General features: G+C 33.7%; 2 protein-coding genes across 2 annotated transcripts; both read left to right on the forward strand.

Moving 5' to 3' along the window:
* The first annotated feature begins 665 nt into the window (after window positions 1-665).
* nat16 (N-acetyltransferase 16) lies at window positions 666-7,698 on the forward strand. The gene is made up of 4 exons (XM_083541098.1): window positions 666-979; window positions 3,640-3,858; window positions 4,157-4,381; window positions 5,125-7,698. Exons 2-4 carry the CDS (start codon window positions 3,649-3,651, stop codon window positions 5,689-5,691), a joined length of 1,002 nt encoding a protein of 333 aa, XP_083397224.1. The 5' UTR covers window positions 666-979; window positions 3,640-3,648; the 3' UTR covers window positions 5,692-7,698.
* Window positions 7,699-17,521: 9,823 nt separating this feature from the next.
* Window positions 17,522-23,509, forward strand: LOC310725785 (uncharacterized protein). The gene is made up of 5 exons (XM_083540827.1): window positions 17,522-19,135; window positions 20,651-20,998; window positions 21,124-21,274; window positions 21,892-21,946; window positions 22,640-23,509. Exons 1-5 carry the CDS (start codon window positions 19,084-19,086, stop codon window positions 22,898-22,900), a joined length of 867 nt encoding a protein of 288 aa, XP_083396953.1. The 5' UTR covers window positions 17,522-19,083; the 3' UTR covers window positions 22,901-23,509.
* The last annotated feature ends 731 nt before the right edge of the window (window positions 23,510-24,240 follow it).

Genomic DNA, 24,240 nt, shown 5'->3' on the forward strand with positions numbered 1-24,240 from the left:
CCTAGCATATCATTATAAATAGCTGCAAATGCATATTTGAGGCAGATGCATATGTAACAGTATCCAGGAGGGCTATCTTGCTTTAATGTTACTAATTAAATAGGCAGATTCTAACGCAAATAGCTATGCTAAAAGAAACAAGAGTAACACCTTCCAGAGTAGACCCTCTATAAATAAAAATAATTAAAGATCTACATATATTCTCCTCATAATTGACCTAATCTATAGATTTGTTCATGTGACTCAAGCAACCTTTCGTTCAGATCTTTGATGGATTCCTTTGGACATGCATTTTTTTAATGATTTTATCCACGCTTGGCCTTCGGAACATTTGTCTTTTAATTTTGATGCACCTGTAAAGTAAAAGACTGCCAAACCATTTTATGAACATGATTAAAAAAAAATGTCCAGAGTGAAGTCAAATCAAAAAATGACTGGGGCCATTAGTTCCAGCAAAAGAGCATAAAACAAAAACATTCTGCACAATCGTAAGCTTAAAAATGTGTGGCCACAGTTTGGTTGAAGGCTTGTGGGTGTGATGGTCATGTGTCTGCAAACATTTGAGTATTGTTTCAGTATCCTTTAGTTGGTATTCTATCCATTCTAGGAATGGAAATTTTTTGTTTGTAAAAGGAGGAATTAAACAAAATCCTGATCTCTCTGCTGAGAGAGAGAGAGAGAGAGAGAGAGAGAGAGAGAGAGAGAGAGAGAGAGAGAGAGAGAAAGGAGAGAGAGAGAGAGAGAGAGACTGAATGATACTGGATGGATTACGTAGTCTCTCTTACTGTATTATAGGAGGGGGGTAGGAGTGGTCTAAAGTGACATACTGAGAGCCTGTGCAGACCCGGTTTAAAATTATCTCTGCAGCTGAGGAGCATTTTAAACCTGCATTTAATCAGCACCTGCTTGTCTGCCAGAAGCTCGTTCTCTTCCCTGCAACCCTCCAAGAACCGCAAACGCCCTCCAGGCGCTTTTCAAGGTAAGTATGAATCCGTTACCTATTTTCTCTCTCTCATCCTTTTTCCTACTCGCAGTGACATCTACACTGATGTTCTGCAGCACGTGAAAGGATAAACCCTACAATGCGCTATATCTGGATGAGTCACACAAACCCAAAATAAAAAAACAACAAAAAATATATATATATATATATATATATTTTTTATTGATTGTTTTGTATTTATTCTTTACGTTTCCAATCTTGGCAGGAGAATTTAATACATAAGGGTTTCTGTGACGACACCCCCCCCTCCCCAACGCCTCCATTTTCACCCCCAACGGCCATTTTGTATGGAATTTTACGGGGACTGGAAGGAGATGGCTAGCACATCTCATGGAGACCCATTCATTGATGATGAAGCTGTGTGTGCGTGTGTGCGTGTGTGTGTGAGAGAATGATGCCTATGTGGCAGATCGTGGGAGAAGCCTTGGTGGTTTTACTGTTGTGGTTTTCTTTATTGATTCATGTATCAATGCACTGTGTGCCTCTCGTATCCCTGAGTAACGCAGCAGTTTTACCGGCATCCGTCTAATTAAAGAAATGAGGTCTACCATCCAGCTCTCCATCGCGCTTCAATCTTTAAGGGTAATCATTTCTGAGAGGATAGTATTGCACGGATCCTTAAGACTTAAGCAGCTGTGGCTGTGGAGTAGATCGTTACTGTACGCATATCAGATTCTGACACTATTCTTGGATTTGCTCAACCAACATTCTCTCATAAAACTGAAAGCTTTGAGCCAAGAAATCATCTGAATTATGATCTGTTGCTGATGTCAGTGTCACTGTATGCAATATCCAAGTAGGAACCTGGAATAGGAAATAAAAGCAAATAAAAGTTAATAAATATTAGGTTGGATTTTCTTCTAATTGTGTGTGTGAGAGAGATAAAGGGGGGCTGTTGGGGGATGGGACACAGTGGGCAGTGTGAGGATGTATGTCAGATATCATGTACAATCATGTTAACAATACATTATGATTAGTCTGTCTTTTTATCCTGACCCAGATCCTGCATTCAAGACTATTAAGCTTTTTATGTTAAGTATATATTCGCTATAGATTCTATATTATCAGGAGAGAGAGAGAGAGAGAGAGAGAGAGAGAGAGACGGGTAGAAAAAAAGAGGGATAGATATGTTTTTGTTATATAGACCTTATAGCAGTTGTATAAATAAGGGTGATCAGCCTTGATTGATCAATAGATTTTCTTTGCGTTCGTTTAAACCGTTTTAATGGAAAGCCAAACCAGGTTAACTAGGTATCTATAGTAGTCGTTCATATTTCAACAACAACAGCAATAATTTATCCATGCTGAAAAGGCGTAGAGTCAGTGATTAATGATGATGAAGTCAAAATGCTGCAGTGACCGATTTACTGCCCCTGAAGAATACTTGGCCAGGGTTGATGCATCCCAAAATACCGCAAAGTCATTCAGATGATCGGGTCATAATATGTACAGTTAATAAACTGTACACAAGCATTTAATTATGATCACAAGCTGAGCCAAGTAACTCTTCATTGTCATTTCAAACATATACAATGGGAAGTATACAGTGAGATTAAATAAACCTAATACCCACAAACATATATGTATGGCATATGCAGTGCTGACTGATGAACAACTTCAATCATTCTATTTATTTGACAGCTATTATATGTAATAGATTTTTTTTTTTTTGCATGCCATTGATTTTGTTAGTAGCAATAACTATGCTGCTGGTTATTTATAGACCTATTTGACATATTCTCAACCAAGCATAATAAATATTTTAATGTAATTCAACCCTTATAGCACTGGCAGGTGATATGTGATCTCTTGGTTTAATTTCTAACTATAACTATGTTTTCGTATAACATAGTGTTTATAGCCATTATTTAGTTTTATTCTTATATAAAATTGGATATAATTGTTGTCTTTTGATATCTCTATTGTATAGGCTAAATTTATTTGGGGTTAGCAAGGGTTACAGATAGTGGAAAAAGCATGGACACATTAGTTATGCATCATTAGTTATGCCACAATTAGCTAAACAGAAAGCATGCAAGCCATTGATTTTACAGACATATCATCGGTTAAATAACCAGGATCCACTATAAAAGCAAGGCCAAATAGTCCTTCATCTGCTTTTCTATTTGTATCAGATGGAAATCATGGCATGTTGTCTGACTCTCTGTGATAAAATCGTTAATGGAATTTTTGTTATGTGACTTCGCCAAGCCTGCAGTGGTATTTAATAGGTTAACATGACACAGTGCTAAATGTTTTTTACATTTCAACAATGGATGAAAATACCAGAGGGATGGATACAAGAGAGAAGTAGTGCAGGATGACGTTGGTTCAGCGTTGCCACTGATTATTAACATTTATTATTTATAACTATCTCATTTAATAGTAGGTGGACTTTACATTGAGCAAATAATTTCTGGGCTTATCTTAGTGCTGATCACTTGTGTGTAAACGTTTACTTGTGGCAAAGGTGTTCTGAGGGGATCTTCTTGAAAAACACAAGTGTCCTGAATTAGGCTTATTTTTAAGTAAATACAATTAATATTTCTATGTTATAATAGACACTGGTAAAGTAAGACTGGGCTAGATATCAAGAATAGAAAACAAACATTCTTTTTCTTCTGCTCCACTTTCAGCAATAAACAATGAAGATTGAGAACAGCCTGATTTGCCTCCCAGAGGTGCCTCCTCATACTGGACTACAGTTCACTGTGGCTACCGAGGAAGATTTTGATGACATTATGGCCATAAGCCAGGGTATCTATGGTGGTCTAGACTACCTTCCCACCCGCTATCAGGCCTGGCTGCAGGAGACAAACCGTATTGTCATTCTCGCTCGCAAGCAAGGCAAAGTGGTAAGATTATCTGCAATTATTTTTACATAATTACATCTATTGTTAGGAGTTGTTTGGCATTATTATTATTATTATTATTATTATTATTATTATTATTATTATTATTATTATTATTATTATTATTTGTAGGTTTGTAGTGTACCTTAACCAGTTAAAATAAACAATAGTGAGGATTTACAATTGGTCGCTTGCTATATTTAATTATTATAATTTAATTTTTTGATATTTATTGTATCCACTGCTGTAAATTTAATATTTTTGTAATAGTTTAAGTAATGTTTTCTCTTGTATTCTTTAGATTGCACTTGAGTCAGTATGTGTTATTGACAATGGAGAAACTATGCTGGTGGAAGGGCTCCGTGTGGCCCCTCAGGAGAGGGGCAAGGGAGTTGCTCGGGTGCTGCTCCGATTCTGCTCTCAGCTTGTTAAATCCAAGTATCCTGAAGTTAAAGTGACCAGACTGACCAGAGATGATCAGCTGGGGCCCAAGGACTTCCAGAAGTACAGGCTCATTACTAAACAGGTAGGGGTGAGCATGATTACTCAAGTAAGTGACAGCAGTGATAGATTGTTATAATACAAAAATAGCTTACATTTTTAGTTGACCAAATTATTTATATAAAAAAAAACCTGCATCAATATTTTTTTATACTAAAATAAGACTATTAATAGAAACCTTCTTACAATGGGTAAGTAACATAATAAATTGAACTCCACTAAGGTACGATTCACAGCAAGCAACAAAAGATATACTAAGTGTAAAAATACGCATCTGTCTGCATTGCACATCTAGTAAGTAGCATGTAGAAGTTAAGGCTTAACATCTCTGTATATTCTGTATCTGTATATTTGATTTTACTGTGAGTAGGTGCAGTCATTTCTCATTAAAAATAGAAAAACACAAAGTGTGGTTCACATGATGTGATGCAGTATAATAATACATATAACCCTGAAATTCTCTTAAGTTTTTGTTCAATTCTCTTCAACTTCAATGTCTGCTATTAAAAAGTTTTTTAGTGTGCAAGCATGTAAGGTTACAAAGAATGTTTGCAGCAATTTGTCAGCAGTAATGACCTGTATAATACTGCAGTACATTATACCTTATTAGACTCTTTTTTTACTTGCATTCATATATAGTTTAAAATGTTAAATTTTTCTTATTTAAATGCTTTTGATCATCAAAAATTTGGTGTTAAAGAGTAGTCGCTGATCCAGTCATACTGTACTGTACATTCTCTCACACCATCATGAAACTCCTGTTTAAAGGGAATCCTGCTGGTACGTTTCCGTGCTGAAGACCTAAAGTTACGTCTTGCTGATCTTGGGCATAATGTAGGTATTGAAGGAGATGACCTGGCACCTTTCAGCATCCCAGTGAGGTTAGAGGTTCCAGATGTCCAACAGCTTTTTCTGAGCAATGAGGCAATGCAAGACTTACTACCCAATGGCACCATTGTGCAAGACTGGCAGCCATTCAAGCCCATGTCCAGCAACATGGAGATCCTGCTAAAGAAAGATATCGATTGGATGGTGGATGACACATGCTGCCCATCTATGGCCAGCCTGTGCACTTCCCCCTTTCATGTACCAATTGGTGAAGACTGGTACTACCTCAACATTGACATGTTTGGTAAAGGTCTGGGTTTGGCTGTGCAGCAGCTCCTATGTCACCTAAGGCGCCACACTAGCACACTGAAGGGCCATGTGATGTGCCAGGTTTTCCTGGATCCACCATTGTGGAAGCCCATGGTTGATTTCTTCAGGGAGACCTTGAAAGTGGAGCTGGTGAAAGAATACACCGAGCAGTGTGTAGTGGAATCCGACTTGGTGTAGCAAGAGAAGGGCCATCACCTAAAAGTTAGGCGCTTGAGACCCCCCTCACCTTACACCTGGATACGAAACATTAGAAACTGGAAGAGCTTTGATATCACTCAAATGGTTTCCTTTCATAATTTGCCCCAGAACAAAACCTTTATCCTACATATATATAAACAAACTAAGAATTCAAAATGTCCTAATAGAAATGGCGTTAGTTAAAGTTAGTTAGTATTAATAATGCCAGATCATTGCAAAAAATTAAAGCTAAAATTTGTTAAAATAGAATAAATATGCAACAAGAAAATTTAGTAGGATACTGACAATAGAATGCAGTACAGTGTATGTGTGTGTGAATTAACACATGCTGAGTTGCAAATACAACTGCACAATCTTTAGGCACTTTATAAAAATCTAAATGTAATATCTCACGATAGATAGTGAGATGTTTGCTTTAGAGACTGTTTTGTCTGCATGCTGTACAGTAGCTGCTAAATGGTAACTTTTTTATCACTCTTACTCTTATAAAACCCAAAATAAAATGTAGAAAACATTCTGTTCTGCTTACTTATATTTTTGAAATGGCATTTACACTTGAAAAACCAAGTTAATCTAACATTTAAAAGAAAACTTTTCTGCTGGCCTCCTGGCATTTACATGCAAAATATGTCATATGGAGAAAACATACATAATTTTAGATATTATTATTTTATGCACTGAACCTTATTTACTAGCATTAACGTGACCTAATATATAATTGACTGCTGCAATATGAAGTTTATAAGTTATAAAATCAGATGTAATTCAGATGTAGTGTCTTCAATACTTCACTAAGATAGAATACCTTTTTTGTCATTTCGGCAGGGTTAGCTTCTGTGACTAAAAACAAATAATGAGTTATAGCCCTACAACACATTTGGGTTTGAGATAATGGGTATTTTTTTATTTATTTATCATGCAGAAAAATTGTTTAGCTAAGAAGCTAATAAAATTGTTTATTTATGTAATTTTCATGTAACTGCTAGATTTTGATTAAGACAAAAAGAAAAAGTAGCATTTAGGTCTAAATATAATCATTACAAATAATACACACTGTTACTGTTAATGGGGATTTGTTAGCAATCCATTTGAGAGGATCTCAAAAGCACTTTTTCTAATATAAATAACGAGCCTCATATTTTTGTCCACCAAAATGCTTGATACTGATCTTGAGATGGGAAATGAAAAGTAAATATTTGATACGCACAATTCATTTTTGTAACCTTGTTGTTATCTAATAATGATAGCAACGGCTCATTCCAAAATTTATTGATCAAATACTGCCACAGTGAATTCAACCCACTCATTAGTACACAACTAGAATATTTAATTTATTTTGCAGAAAACAAGTAAAGTACGTCCAAAATCAAGAACCTCACAGCCAATTTCAATTTAAAAAAAAGAAATTTCTAGAGAATGAAGTCATTTTTTTGAGACACATTTACCAGCATTTTTCATTTTTGAAGCCTCAGTGGGTACACACAACACCGACAGTCACAAAAACAGGGACAGTCACACACCCAAATACTGCTCCATCTGTCACTGGAGGAGTTTGTAAGAATCGACTGCTGAGTGTTTATAAATAGCACGCAGTGCACCATAGAACTAAGCCTCTTACTGGCCATACAATTGAGAAGAAACAGCGAATTGAAGAAATCCAACAGAAGCCAAGCAAAGAAGGTTATTGGACAGTAAAGGAAGAAGGTCTTTTGCCATTCTCCGAAAATTGCTCTAACTGATCCAAAACATCCAAACAAATGCTAATGGTTAACAGTCTGGACAAGCAATTCTATACAGTCCTCTTTGCCTTCATCCTCTTTCTGCCAAAAATGTTACTGGGCTACAGCATCGCAAAGATCATCTTAAATGACAGAGTGTTCAATGTGATGCTTGCTCTATCATTTAACACTGACCTTTGTGCTGTGTAGCTTTTAGGTCAACTCGACCCGGCTTAGCACATTTTTTAAATAAATGGTTGCAATTTGAGCATGTGTAACCTACTGTAATACCTTTTTTGGCCATTATGACAAATATATTTATTGTTGACAGTGAAAGTTATGTAAACAGTATACATTTCTGTGCTTAAACCACGTGTTAAATATCAACCATGATTGGATAATTCTAATGGAAAATTACAGAATTCACTGAAGTGATGCTATTCCATGTTAATGAAAAAATCATTGCAACTCCAGCAAGTAAAGTTCCCCTGTATTCCATCTAAATGTAATGATAAGAAAAGCAATGACCACTACATGTGTAACTTGTGCAATGGTTCTAATTTAAACCATTTGTAATTTTTAATCTGGGCTTGGTCTTAAAAATGAGCATCAAGTTTCTATTATGTTGCTGTACAATGTACAAATCAACACAATGTTTCTTTAAGGTTAAAAGGTCAAAAAGTGCTCAATAATTTTTATTGTATGTCTTTTTTTTTTCTGTATGCTATTTGAGTTTTTTTTATTTTTTAAACAGTATTCACCCAATGAGGAAAAGAGATTTCCTTCTTCACCTTCACTTGGACAGCATAAACATAATGTTATGGTTAATATGCATAATATGTTAAACATCTTGAACACCTGTCCCATCCTAATCTGATTCTTGTTTCATAAATGCGTCAGAGATGTAAACTAACTCAAAGGTTTCAAAACTGCTATGATAAATCAAGAGGGCCCATCAAAAGAAAGACCTGTTCATAAAAGCACTTCATGTAACAGTTAGTTATATAGAAACTGTCAGATTTAGATACTTATTAAGCAGGTTCTCTTGATTAATCATTAACAGTATAACTACTTATAAAGCCCTAATCATGATGTAATTAAATGCTTGAACTGGAGTGTCAACTTGCTAAATGTATTTCGTTTCTAGATAAGAAACAAGCATTTAAAAAAATAATAATAATAATAATTGTTTAAGTTTATATTCTAATTAGGGCAGAATACAAGTCCGTATTTTGATTTGATAGCCTGGAGACTGTTAAGTCTTCATTTGCTAAGGTCACAAAATGGAAAATATTGTCTGCAAGAAGTATGTTGGCCTACAAATTTCGCTGAACCTGTGCTATAATGCAGGTTGTGTGCTTTAAAAGGAAAAACAGTAACAGTTTCATTCCTAATTTATTGCAAAGCTGCACTTTATGGCCATTGGGCAAAATTGGAAGTATATTGACCACAAAGCTTGTAAAACCGTACAAACTTCACAAATACTTTCATATATTTTGTATTCATCCTTATGATTTGACACCATGAATAATACAATCCCTATTTAAGTGTACATTTTTTTGTTGTGCACATAAATTTTGATTAACTAGAACCATAGATCTCCGAAAAATAGCCCAAAGGTTCCCTGGCTGAAAAGGTTTGACATCTTTGTTTAAACAAATTTGTAGATTTTCTTTATTGTTACTTTGTATTAACTTATGACAGACATGAGTTAGACATGTTAAGGTTTTTTTGGAGGTGCTGAGAAATGTCAAAGTAATGTGTAAGTAAAGAAACATAATTTAAGGTCTGCTCAAGTTAAGACCATTAAGAAAAGCATTGTTAACTAAATGGATCTTACTTGTGTAGTTTCCTATTTATGTACTTGAATGTATATCATAAGCACTAATAATAACAGTGTTCCGCCAGCCAATACTTAGATGGTTAACTGAAATATTTGAATATCTGTATGATTTTTGGGTGTCATAATATTCTTGTGGATATTTTTCTTTTCCTGTTTCTTTTTAAATTATTATAACCAACCGTCCCTAATGTTTGATCAAATAAAATTAATAGCATTGGGAGTAGTTAAGGATGATTTATAACCATGTTTTATAAGTGTTATAGGAATTTTGCTAACTGGTACTGAAATGACATCTATGAGGTGCATATGAAGTAAAACCATTATCCACAAAATACTTAATTTTCTTAAAACGTAAAACAAAAGACAAGTTGCAGATTGAGGTGAAAGTTAAAACTAGGATAATGGAATGAACAGATGGGAAGGATATTATGTGTCATGTTACAAATAGAGTTATAGTACAGTGAAGTCAGCATTAGCAAGTCACTATTAGTTATACAAAGCAGAATGTATTTATAGTCCACATTTCCCTGTGGACAAAGATATCTGACAGTTGGGGACTATGTTTGAGACATAATTTGTTATTGTAACAAATCGAGAGGTTATCATGTAAAGTAATAAATAGGACCCCAAGAGCATAGTTTACCTGCTCTTATGTCTAAGACAGAGTGAAACCGTATCTACTGAGTTCTTTGTGGTATCACCTTACTGAAATAGAGCTTGCTCAGGGTGGAGGTGCTTTGCTTTTCACCTAAACAGTCTTGAATGGAAAATTTGACCAAGTTAGGTCAGAGGAGTGGTAGACACTCAGTCATGTTATGCTAATGAGCTATATTATCTCCTTGCGCCCATATCTTTTTTATTTTGTAATTCTTTTGCAATGCCTTGGAATGTTATAGATTTATATGTTTAGAAAAGGTATAATACACAGGTACTAAATTGAATCAGAGAATGAAACTGGATTAAGAATGAGAGGTTAAATAAATTATGTGATAACACTGTACAAATACTTACAAAAATGATGTTGTCATTTTCCAAAAAGGGCAGTGCTTAGGCTGTTTTGTGGATAAGATTTTTTATACCTGTAACAAGTAACAAATACTGTCATTATGGAGCTCCATATGTTTATTTCCCTGTAATATGTTTAAATACTCTGCAGCTGTTTTTTTTTATCTTTATTTTAGTGTTTTATTGTACAACCATATTATGTTATACCTTAGACCTGCGGCTGCATAACGAAATGCTAAACACATTCTGCCTTTTTTTTTTTTTATTAGTCTTATATCATTAGAATGCATGCATGTTGCATCCAGAGCACAAGAAACTGTGTTAGTAATACTTTCATGTAACTTCCTGTACCAATCATGGTCATTCAGTGGTCCAGAAATTTCCTCAGGTGGTTCCTCTAAAGACAGCTTAGTGTTTTAATTGTACTCATCACATCTAAGTACATTTATATTAGGTGTGTGTTTCTACAACAACATTGGATTGTCCAAACTTGTATGAGTTCATACCAAAGGCTTCAGTTTAGTACTAAAGTCAATGGTGCACCTAAGTTTAACCTGGACCCTATAGGGTCCTTTCACTAATCTGCTCTGTTTAAGAGCAATTAGTATAGATGCCCACATGAAGAAATCACATGTAAAGTGAACATGGTTGATGTGCCTGTTAAAGATTTCTGTGATGGCCTTTACCATCATAATGCCAGACTTTCTTGATATTCTTATTACATATTAGATCCAACTAAATGACCATAATCTGAATAAATGAATTAGTACCTGTCCAAATACAACCTGGTTTTGGAGGTGAAAAACACACTAACTCCTGGAGTATAGGTATAATTCTTGTGTAACTCTGTAACATAGGAGTTTGTGTGTATATGAAATCCATTCCCTTGATGAAGCAGTAACCACTTGAAAAAAAAAAAAAAGAATAAATAAATACAATCTCACTACTGATCATTAATATACATTTTATATTTAGTGCATTAATACTATAAAAAAAAAAGATTTGAATAAAGAAATTATGCAATGGTACAGAATTAACATCTCCTGATGAAATGCCCAGTGAAAACCTAAAGCATTATTGTTCATCAAGGGGGTGAACTGTTCCAATGCCAATGCAGTGGCAATGTGATCTAATTTTTGAACAATACTTTTCTATAACCCAATAAGATTGCTTATTTTTAAGCAGTAATTAAAAATGAATTGATCTTTTTTTTCCACATTTTGTGAGTTTTTGATTTTGTGGGTTATTTTGTGATGAAACTATTTAAAATACATGTTTTAAAAGAAACTCAATCCCTGAGAAATCATTTGCATGTTTTGTGTGAATTGGGGATGGGGGTTGGGGGTTGGCGGTTCTCTGGTACTTTCATAAAACATGGCTAGGTTTACACTAAGCAAAAATATTCTGTATGTACTTAAATCTTTACTTTAATTCTTGAAAATTTCTGAAATAATCAGTAAGATATTTTTGAGTAAATTAGTATAGCAGCAATTAGGATACAATCATACAGATTTATCAGCAATAAATGCAAACACACAGACACACACACACACACACACACACACACACACACACACACACTCCATGACAAATAATACATTTTTAGTGTGAACCTAGCCATACTATATATTGAAAGCTGTACAGTTACACACTGATAACTTTAGTAAAGGTAGAGATATTAATGACATTTTTCTTTTTTCTTTCTCTGTTTATAAGGATTCTATTAATATTGTATAGCTCTGTTCATATGCATCTAAACCTCTCTTTGTGTTCATGATCAGTGGTTTAGGAATGTTTGAGATTTATAAACAATATTAATTGTAGTTAAACACAGATATAAAATACTGTGGTTTATAACCTAGTCTTGAGATGTTTGAGAAAATTTAGTCATCGCTGATGTTGTGCAAATCATTTACAGGAATACAAATTCTAGATTTTGATTAATAGACTTTGGCTTGTTTTTAGATTATTTTTCTTTTGGTTTACTTTATATTTTATTTCCTTTTTTTTTTGGACACATGTTTAAAACCTGTTTGTCTGTTTAAGGTGTTAAAAACAGAGAACATCAAAATACTGATATAAAATGATAAAATAGGCAACTAGATCACTTTGACAGCATTTTTTTAGCCACAACAATTTGCATGTTGTATAGGTTAACCATAATGCCCAATGCAACCCAATGCTTTATGGATATTAGCCTTTTTTTTTTGTGCAAAATAGCTAAATATGTTTTATGTTATGAATCCAAACATATTACAAACCTCTTGTGTTAAGGTTTTTTTCTTTTAGCCATACATTTTAAGAACAACAAAAAATAATAAAATAGAAGTTAACATGACCTGTTAACAAATAATTTTTTGATGTCAGGAAGCTATACAAATACTATGATCAAACTTTGAGGGCAAAAAGTGATATGCAATTGCATGTTATTATCATCCAAATATAACATTTCACTGTAGTAAAATCTAACATGCGTACTAAAAGCTAAAACACTTTTAAAGAGTAAAATGTACATCATGATTCATATAAAAATAAGAGCAAATGATTCCCTGGAGGTATGTTTACTATGAAATATTAACTATGAAATACAGAGGGTACAGTTTTAAAAGAAAGACCTGCAGCATCTAGCACAGTGTGTGATTAATCGTGTTATTCTAGTCTGTTGTTGTTGTTTTTTTTTGTAGCATTCTTAGGTTGTTGTGTATGAAATCAATATAGTATAAATGCTACATTTGCTGTATTACAAAGCTTGTCAAAACAATGTTAGGTAAGAGAACTTATTCAAAAGCATTTAGAGAACTGTGTATAGAGTAAATGATTTATGTACAGGCTTATTAGTTCCAAAAGCCACAATCAGGGATTTGAGAACAACAAAAAGTTTATGGAATGGAAAGTACATATGGAATGGAAAGTACATTTTCTCTCAAATTAGACCTGCATAAACAAAAAAGAACTGACAAAGGACAAAAATATTTCATTTGAAAAACTTAAAATAGTGTAGTTTCTCTTTTAGAAATATTATTGTAATCACACAATCTTTTGGCACTTAATAAACATAAACAAAAGAGGATTCACAATCCCTTATTGTGGCATTAAAACGGGGGCTTTGCTTTAATTTGTCATGATTCGTATATTGACCGCAAGATCTACAAAGCCTGCTGATCAGCTATATGTAATAAGTGGGGGGGGCTCTCATTTACAAATAGTCTTATACACAACTGGAGCATTTATGTTCTTCTTGCTGTGGTTACAATGTAGCATAATGAACACAGTGTTATATTGTAGCATAGCTGACGTCTGTGTTGTTTTTTTTTTCGATAGTGAAAGGTTTTTAGGTTTTCTTTTAAATGGACCAGATTCAGTGGTAGAATTGTGTGTGTATCTTATTTGTGTAATTGTACTGCAGCACCTAACAATTAAAGAAAAAAGTAGAAGATAACTTACCCCCTAAAATATTCCTCAAGAGTCATTATTAAACAAAGACATATACTTAAACTACCTCCTTTGTATTGGCGGTTTTTCAATATTGGCTCTTTATTAGCCCATGTCATATTTTCCTCTGGGTTTTCTATTGGCTCCTGTTTCTTTGTCCTTGTATGACTTTATTCACATACAGCACATTTATATAGGAAGTACAATATGAAAATGTACTGATATGACATAGATCATATTTTTATATGTATTAGAATATTTTCAATCTGTTTTTTTTTAGAACCAGATTTTTTTTTTCTTCAGGTGTAAAATAAGATATAGGTCATAAACAAGGTTTATTAAAAGGATTAGCCTAAGGATGACAAACTCATATTTAACACTGGGGAAGAAACTATGTACTACAAGGAGGTCAGGGGAACAAAAGCTTTAGGATGCTTAATGTATTTCAGGCAACAACAAATGGAACACATGAGAGGCCAGTTAGCTCAACTGGTGTGATGTGAGAGGCAGGTGCTAGTGTTAACACTGACCCAAAATTCTGACCTCAACCTCTATCCCCTTAAAAGAGTTCCTTTACATTGCTGCATGCATGTGACTTCACAGAGTGCTGAGAATTAGTGCTTCTTTTTTAGATGTGTCAAAGGCTATCTATTTTTGTTGCTGTTAGCATTCCAAATGGATCTTTATTATGGAAATTGACATTCCTGAATATAAACATTGGCAGACCACTTGACTGAGATCTTATGACTATCTTCGAACTAACCTCTTAACAAAACATACTAACACTGAATTTAGTATGTTTTATATGATTATTGTTTTTCTAGTACAGTGCAAGTCTAGCTAGGACTATAAAGACTAAACATTTAAGACATTTACAAAAATACGTTGTGTTCATTCTCTATGTTGAGTATGGTTTAATTAATAATAAACATAGCTTTGAATAAAGCATCCATATTTGTCCATTCCCATGTTGATTAGAGTATCATGTTTTTTGAAAGTATTAATTTAAAGTTAATTTAGAACATATAGAATATATAAAACAAAAATTTTCAATTGAGTTGTAATGAATCGTGAGTTTACTCATAACAGTGCATTTAAACCTGATATATTTTAATCTATTGACATTCCTAATACATGTATATATAGATACATTCCACCACTAGAGGCTGATATGTAGTCTACATTCTTTGATGTCTCAACAGTTTATTTCCCAGTCTTAAACATTAACTTACCCAAAAACACCCAAATTTACAAATTTCTATCGTTTACCTTTATCTTGTTCGTATGTCTTGTTTATCAAAATGTGTTTCTCCCAGAATCTGAATAATTCCCATTATTCTAATATTATTCTCAATCACTGGTGCATTGGTAACAAACTACACAGTGTTAAGTGAAGTGCTGTAGTGAAAGGAGATGGTAAATACTGATCAGGCATTGTGTGTGTGTGTGTGTGTGTGTGTGTGTGTGTGTGTGTGTGTGTGTGTGTGTGTGTGTGTGTGTGTGTGTGTGTGTGTGTGAATGCATGCAAGTAAAGTTGGAGGGTAAAAGAGGTTGGGGGTGGGAGATGGGGGTTCTAAACTGGCCCAGCTGGCCTTGGTTTTTCCTAGGCAACCATGCCAGTCACATAACATGGGGGGAGAGAGAAAGAATGGAGACTAGAGACATTCTAGGCTAAAAGGGAGTTATGTAAAAAAAACCAAAAAAAACACTTTTTTGTTTATTTTTTTATTTTTTTAAAAAACTATTTTCCCATACCTCGACGCCCACACACACACACACACACACACACACACACACACACACACACACACACACACACACACACACACACACACACACACACACATATACTCAGGATAGCAGCATAATTTTAAAGAGACCCAAAGCATATATTATAGCAAAGGCTATAAAGACTCGTAATTCTATTGACAACACACAAATAAATAGCTTTTTTTTTTTGGCTTTACACAACATCCTCAGAGCAAAATACCTGCAGTCACGACACAGCACTTCTGTCTCCCTATACTCTTCTATGGAACAGACAGATGGGCAGTGGGGGATGGGAGAAACAAGTGGGAGGCCATTGACAGATTCATGCTAAAACGAAATGCTTTTGGCCTAAAAACACATGAGAGCAATTTACTGCCCTTAAAGACAGCTGGGGTGCAATTATGTGTATTGTCGTTATTAATCTTAAGCTCTGCTGACAGTTCATAAGGTCAAAATCCTTGAAAAATCAATAATGGGATTAGAGGACAATTCAGAGTTGGCTTTATTTGGTATTTAAAGACAAAGTGCGAATTGTGGTTTAGATATAAATACATAGTGGGTTTTTTTTTAAAACATTAAATAAACCAACTGTTTTTGGTTGCTCATCAAAAGTTTGCAATACATATATTGATTGAACAGGACACAGATGACCTTGAGAGTCTCAAATGTGGTGAGTGGTGAGAATTATTGTTGTGGACCTAAGATCACATAAACTCACTCACTCACTCACTCACTCACTCACTCACTCACTCACTTACTCACTCACTCACTCACTTCAACAGTAATTTCTCCACAAGGGGAGCCACTGGACTGGTCAAATGCACATAAGCTTCCAGTCACAATTATGTAGACACATAAAATACAGGACTGAAACACCCTTTATTTGATGCTGATGCACATGGCACTGTAAAAAAAAGGGCAACTGGCCATTGGTAACATTTGTAGCATTAAGGTATATTATAACCAATCTAGCTCCGCACCTATAAACACAAAGGAGGAGCTTACATAATTAATAAAACATAAAAACATAAAAAAAAGCAGACTTCACATGCAAATGAACTTGAGTAACATCCGATTCTCAATCCATATGGTTTAATATGATGTTGGCTAACCCTTTGCAGCTAATACAGCTTCAACTCTTCTGGGAAGGCTTTCCACAAGGTTTAGGAGTGTGTTAATGATAATATTTGATCATTCTTCCAGAAGCGCATTTTTGAGGTCAGACACTGATGTTGGACGAGAAGGCTTGGATCGCAGTCTCCACTCTAAATTCATCCCAAACGTGTTCTATCAGGTTGAGGTCAGGACTCTATGCAAGTTTTTCTTTACCAAATTCACTCATCCATGTCTTTATGGACCTTGCTTTGTGCACTTGTGCACAGGTTACTGTGGAATATTTAGTAATGAGGAATTTTCATGACTGGACTAATTGCACCAGTGGCATCCTATCACAGTACCACGCTGAAATTCACTGAGCTTCTGATAGCGACCCATTCTTTCACAAATGGTTGTAGAACATTATGGGTCTGCATGCCCAGGTGCTTGATTTTATACACCTGTGAGTGGAACACCTGAACTCAGTGATTTGGATGGGTGAGTGAATACTTTTGGCAAGTGTATTTATTAGAATATTTATTCCTCTTATATCCCAGCAATTTGCACATAATACATTTTTTTAATAGATATGTTTAATGGTGTGATTAATATTATCTCACCTTTTTATTTATATTGAGGTTACTAAGACAAAAGAATGAGCTTGCCATTTTACTGATCAAACAAAGCCTCTGTCTTAAAGGATTTCCTGTGTCAAAAAAAAAAAGTGTTTTTTTTTTTTGTAGTTTTAACTTGTGATTTGCCTGGCTGCCAGAACTATGTTATAGCTAAGGCTGCATCACACTGCCCTGAATATAAGTAAAATTGAATAGCTTTTATGCTATAGCTATTTTAATATTAAAATAAATTTTTCCAAGTCTAGCACATCTGGGGACAGTACTGCTTTCACTAATCACATATCTCTATAACAAAATCCTATTACAAACAAAATATAATTTACTTATGCTTTGGGGGTTTATTTTACAAATAACAAAGTATACAGTTGAGGCTAGGCCTTATATAACAACCGCTTTGCTAATATGTGCAATGGCAGGATTGTACTGTAGACTCATAGATGCTGAGTTCTCTGTTATCTTTAAATTCAGCTAGTTTTGCTTTCAGTACCAGTGGTTTAACTTATTTTTTTAACAATCTCAACTAATACATTTTACAAAAAGTAGCTAGTAGTAATGACAACAGGCAGAGAAGCAACACAATGCTGGTTGAGTGATGACATTTCTGACACTGGGTTTGTCTCTTGTCTGACACCCTGCAACTGTACGTGTACATAGATGAAATGGTCTTTGGTTTAATGTGAAATTCCTATATATTTGTATCATCATTGAAACACAACACACAATAAATTCTACTTTTACTGTGCAACTATAACATAAACAGTATTTATATATGTGAATTATGAAGCTCACAAAGTTCAGTTGCCACCTTGTGGCAAAAGGAATTATAATGCACTATATAACAAAGCAAAATAAAACGGTTGAAATTATTTACATTTGCAGTGATGGAACAACACAGATTTAAATGTCTGTTCATATCACACAAAACTTGCTTGAAAGAGCATATAAGTTAAATGGAAAACAGAGAGATGAGGTAGGGCTAGTAAACACAGGAAATTCGTTTTTATAGATATTAGCATGCTCTAAACTAAAAGGGAGTACATGTATAGTATAAAGGGAGTATATCTTCTTTAAAATCAGTGTTCTCTTGCCCATTTTTTTGCACAGACACAAATGAAAAGACTTTGGACGATAGTTTCAGCTATTTAAATAAACATAAATATACCAAACGGCTCCCTCCTTTGTGAATTTAGGTTAGTGTTTCTCAAATAGTGTTCAATAATGTCTCTAACATAATGTGTACAGTTTTCTACACGTTTGCAGCATATGCTGGTTGTAGGATTGCCTGCTTGGTCTACTCATTATCTTTAAATTTTACACATTTCATGTGGTGCATGTAAAGTATGTGATTCTAAATTATGCATTCAATTGATAATTGAACAGAAGGAACACTAAAGTTCCACATTTTAATCAGTATAAAACAATCTAAATACAGAAAACAATTATTTCATACTGAGCAAATGCTTCCTCTGTCATCAAAAAGCAAGAATTTTAAAAGAAGCACATGGTGCATACAACAAAGCATTTATTTCTCTTCTCTACTTAAATCTTAAATGTTTTAATTCGTAAATTATAGATTTTTTTTGCATGTGCGTTGTGGTGAGCTTTATGGAAACTCCCACATGTTAAAGAACACTTGTCATCACTTCCTTCCTGTGAAGACCTACTGAATTATGTTTGAGCTGACAGTGGAAAATAACACAACTGAAAAAAGACAGAGTTAGAGCAAGATTTTAATCAGTCGGCAAATTTTTTAACTCTAAAAATTCTTAGATGTAAACAGTTTATTGTTTTATTCTTTTACATGTCGGAAATTGGTTCTTAGCACGGTGGAATTAAGATTGTAGAGAGAGGTCTTTTGTGTAAAAGAGCAGCCATGATTAAGAGTTCTTTCTGTGTGTTTTTCATCGTTTCCTTCCTGCACACAGGTACGTGTTAATGCGTAAATTATTTTAAAGACGTATGTTGTGTTGTATATAATGTACTGTACAGTATGTACAGTATTATGAGGATATCTAATATTGAATATTCATATTGTCCTTTGTATTTATATCACTTTATCTTCTGTACCTGGAAATTGAGATTTATGTCACTTTAAAACAGATAATCTTGCTGTGAGGACATTTTGGCAGATTAGTAATTGGAGTTAAATGCTAACTAAATTAAATAATTTAAAATTGTTACAGCAAGATTTATTGATTAAGCTATGCAATAACTGACAACCTGCATTTTCAGTTTTAAAAATCAATAAAAAAGAAATTATTAAGTGTGCAAGAAAAAAAGGAACTATCTGAAATGACTTAATTATGACAAAAATTAAGGCATAAGAAACACCACAAAGATTTTTGTCGTTTGAACACATATTTATTCATTGCTATTTCATGGTAATAAAAATGCAGTATATTTTCAGTTACGTCTTGTGAGGGTCTGTAAAGATAACTGAATATGTGTGCATAACATTTTACGGTTGTAGTAATTTAAGATGGGCTTAATTAACAATTGTGCTCAAATAATTGATAAAGCAAACATTATTTTTAATTAAGTCACAGTTTTAAGTAATTTATATTTTAAAAAGTGCGAAGTGAGGATTCTCCAAGCAGAATTTATATCTGGTCTAATCACTCATGACACACACAACATAGATATTCAATGATGTGACTTTGCTGTGCCTCACTAATTTTCACAGTGCTTTACATTAAAGCTGTCTGTTATAACTTAAAGCAAGTAACATGGAAAAAAAATTAATCAGCATTAATATTCCAATAAGTGATTAGACCGTCAACCATAACAACACTTCTATTAATAGTTTTTTAATAATAAATGAAAACATGTCAAATAATGAACACATGCATAAACTATTGTATCTATTATTTTTTATATTATCTAGATTTTTTTAATATTTTATTATTTACTGTTATTTATTTGTATAATTAACCCCGCAATGACCTTTCACCTTAATTGCAATTGTTTTGTAGCAAACTTTAGAATTAAGACAGATAATTGTAGATAATTAAAATTAATATGCTGACTTATGTTAATTTTGGTTAAGGTAAACTTTTTTTTTACTAATACTATTTTCTATTTTGAGTACACAATGTTTACCTATAATGTCAATGTGATGTAAATAGCTGATTAGTTGTATTTTTTCCCTTTATGGTGCTAAAAAAATATCAAAACAAAAAGTCTCCATGTATATAAACTACTAAGAACTGCTAATTACTAAGAAACTCAGCACATTGCATATTTACTGGCTAAACTAGATTGAGAATGTGTGCACAGATCAAACACAGACCATAATAAAAAATGTCAGAAGATTCACAATTACACAAAGGACTTTGAAAGGTCCAAGGAAGTGTATTTTGGCATAAAAGAGTAAGGCAGTTTTTCAAGTCCAGATCCACCAAAAAGGCATTGGAAACTATTTGCCTTTTCTGTCTCTACAGGCATCTCCAACAGCAGGATATCTATCAGTCTCAGTCAGGAAGGAGATAACATAATCTTGACCTGTGTCCTTTATGGAAATGAGAGTCTCACTCAGATCAACTGGGAGATGGTGCAAGGTTTTATTCACACCAAACTAGGAATCTTTCATCCTACTCAAGGCATCCACATCTTCTCTGAGCACTCTGGCAAAATAAAGATACAGGGGAAACACACACCTCTGGCACTCTCAGACCTTTCCTTTCAGAAAGCAGCAATAAATGAGAGTGGACAAATCTGCTGTCAGTTCATTACCTTTCCATCAGGCATTCTGAAGCAATGTACTGACATCAGTGATGCAGCCATAAAAAGTATAGTGATTTTACACCAACCTTATTTATTCAGTGAATCACTCCTCAGCCTTCACACTTTTTATTACTACAATATTTACGATTTGTTAAATGCATGTGTGTTTATGTGTACACACACTTTCTAGGTGTGCTCAAATCTCAGGAAGCAGAACCCCATGAAGCAGGACGAAAGCAGGGTTTTTTTGGGCAATTTGGAGCTTTGGCAGTCGGATGCATACTTTCTGTCTCATTTCTGACTATTGCTATCTACATTTTCCAGAGGTGTTTCAGTAGGAGGTACAATAAAAAAAAAAAATACCAATGATGTATAATCTACATTGACATTTTGCTAAAACCTATGCCTGTCAGATCATATATAATAATATGGCAATAAAAATTCTAAAATGCTAACGCAAGCAAAAGTCTTAGACACCCTTTAAAAATCAAGATGTTTATTTTATGTCTTCTGCATTACTGGGTAATGTTCAAATGTTCATTTGTATGCCAGTTGTTAAAACATACTACATATTTGCCCACCTCTCATACAAAAAATTCACCTGAGAGAGCAAAACAAACAAAAATTTAACAGTTGCAGCCCCCAAAAGAATTGTGGCTGGTTCTCCGAGGTTTAAAACCTTCTAGAAAATGTTTTCAAATAAATCTGCACCAAGTGTACCTGGGACTTCTGATGTGTTTTTAAAAAAAAGCAAAAAGTGGTCATACAATGTGGTCATACTGGTTTTGATTTTCTGTTTTCTACATTTATGGTAGATTTGTTAGGTTTATTTATTCATGCCTAGACGATACATTATATGAACTATATGGTGTATCTCTATAAATGTATGTATGAGAAGTGGGCAATTATGTAGTATGTTTTTAATGCTCTGTTTTTATTATGGATGATCTTTTCCTAGAAGACAAGTACTTGAGATACAACATATGTATACAGACCCATCAACGTTTACAGAGGTAAGAGATCATCATTTTAAGGAATTCAATCAACAATACGTTCCAGCATACTGAAAGTACCCTGAAATGTACATTTACTATTGTCTTTAACTGTATTTAAAAACTCATGATATGTGCTATGGTTTTCTTTTTACTTGATCTAAGATGAAAGAATGTGTGGTATATAGTGTTGTCTGTATTTCCTGTTTTCATTTTCTTTTGCAAAGACACTGTGGTTGAGATTTAGTGGCCACTGCTTAGCTAAGCAGGTTCACACATAGATTGATAAGACTAACATTTTCCAGTAAGTAATGGAAAAACTCATACTGTAATTATACAGTACTGTTTTAGGTTAACAAGCTTAATGTAGTATGATGCCCACTTTAGATTAAAAAAAACAAAAAAACCCCAAAAAACTATATAAACTAATAAAATAACTGGTTAAAAAAAAAAAACACATGCAAGTAGGTGAGGTGTCAAAATTACAGATCAAGTGCCAATTGCCTGGAATAATATATCACAGTGTAAAGCCTGCTAAAGTAGCTAAAATAAAAAGGAATGATAAGCCTATTATGAACGGAAAGTTGTGAGCTTCCTTTTTTTTTTTTGCATTTTTCAATACTGACTACTGTAGAACATTGTTACATTGTACAGAACATTGACATAGGCCAATAACAATTCAAAAAAATTATAATCTTGCCTATATTTTTTCAGATGTACACGGAAGAGGCACATGAAGTCCCCCCCTCAACCTCTGGCTTTGACCCATCAAAATTATATGCAAAAATTAAAGAGGATTTGTATTATGGCCGGCTATGGAAGGCCTATCAAGGAAGAACACGTGTATCAACACAAGGGTGTCTAGTTGGTTCACGACAGATTTATTACCGTCTTGGTGAAAATCCTCTACGAAAAAAGGACCAAGAGAACACACCAAACATCCCAGATACAATGGATACAATGACAAGATCTTGACATCTTCAGATAGCAGTAACTAAACATAATATCATCTGCTAGTCAATAGAAGCTACTACTTGAACATATTGTGAAAAGCAGGCAATTGTACAATGTAGTAGCACTAGTAGTATTAGTGTTAGTTCTTAAGATACAATTTTAAGGTATAATTATAAGGTAGCCACAGACATAGAAAGCACAGAATGTGGAGACTTTTTTCACATTTAATTCTACACACCACTCTACAATGCAAACACAACTATAATTACACAAATATATAGCAATGTTTTGCTTTATATGTATACTTTGTATTCAAGGTCATTTTAATTTCTATTTTGTTAGCGGTTATACATTTAAATGAAAATAATACATTTCCTTGGATTGCTTGTATCTGATTTACTAGTGCTATAAAAGGTTAAGTATGTCATAATTATTTTCATGATTTATCATAAGTGAATGCCTGTATGTGAAGAGGTAGCAGTTATGTTATAATTGCTAGATTGTTATACATTTGTAGTATTCTAATATATAAGATTGATATATTTATTAAAATGAAATGTTTGGACAGGTGGGAGGGGAAAAGCCAGACTTCAGTCTTGGATGGTTGTGTTAGAAATGCAACTAATGCAACTAATTTAACTAAACTCCAAGTTTGTAGAATTCGAGTAATATTTATATTGAGTTTGTAATCTTGCGTACCAGTGTAGATTTATTAATTACTAGAGATTTAAAGCACTTTTGTACGTCGCTCTGGATAAGGGCGTCTGCTAAATGCCGCAAATGTAAATGTAAATGTAAAACTAATGTAACCAAAAACAGTGCTATAACACATAGCAGAACTTTGTTATTGTACTCAATGGAGGGGGAAATAAAAAATGTGAGCAGACCCAAATTATAGACCCTATGTAACAGGGAAAATAAATAAAACATTTATTTTATGAATCTGTTTTATTTTATGCATTTAAATATATTTAACTCATCGTGGAGTTGTTTGTCTACTTACTTGTTTACTATAACAATCTATCAAGCAGTTAATGATTTACATGATTCTATTCCAAATTCACAATCTGTACAAATGCCAAAGAGTGAAGTCCATATGTAAATCACAAATGGGCCCAGTTGAACTTTTTTAATCCATGAATAGGTGGACTTTGTCCATGTAAAAGTAGGGTGTAAAAAAAGTACATAAATCTTTAGCCATTTTGTAGTTCAAGTAAACATTATTATAATAATGTTATAAAAAATATTTGTGAAAATTTTATACGTATGCAAAAGAAACTGATTCTCATCTCCACTAAAATCAAATGTAGACTTAAGACACACACTTAATATTTTTATACAATTTACATTTGAAATGAGAT

This window comes from Silurus aristotelis, assembly GCF_946808225.1.
Source record: "Silurus aristotelis genome assembly, chromosome: 5".
In the NCBI taxonomy this organism is placed as follows: Eukaryota; Metazoa; Chordata; class Actinopteri; order Siluriformes; family Siluridae; genus Silurus; species Silurus aristotelis.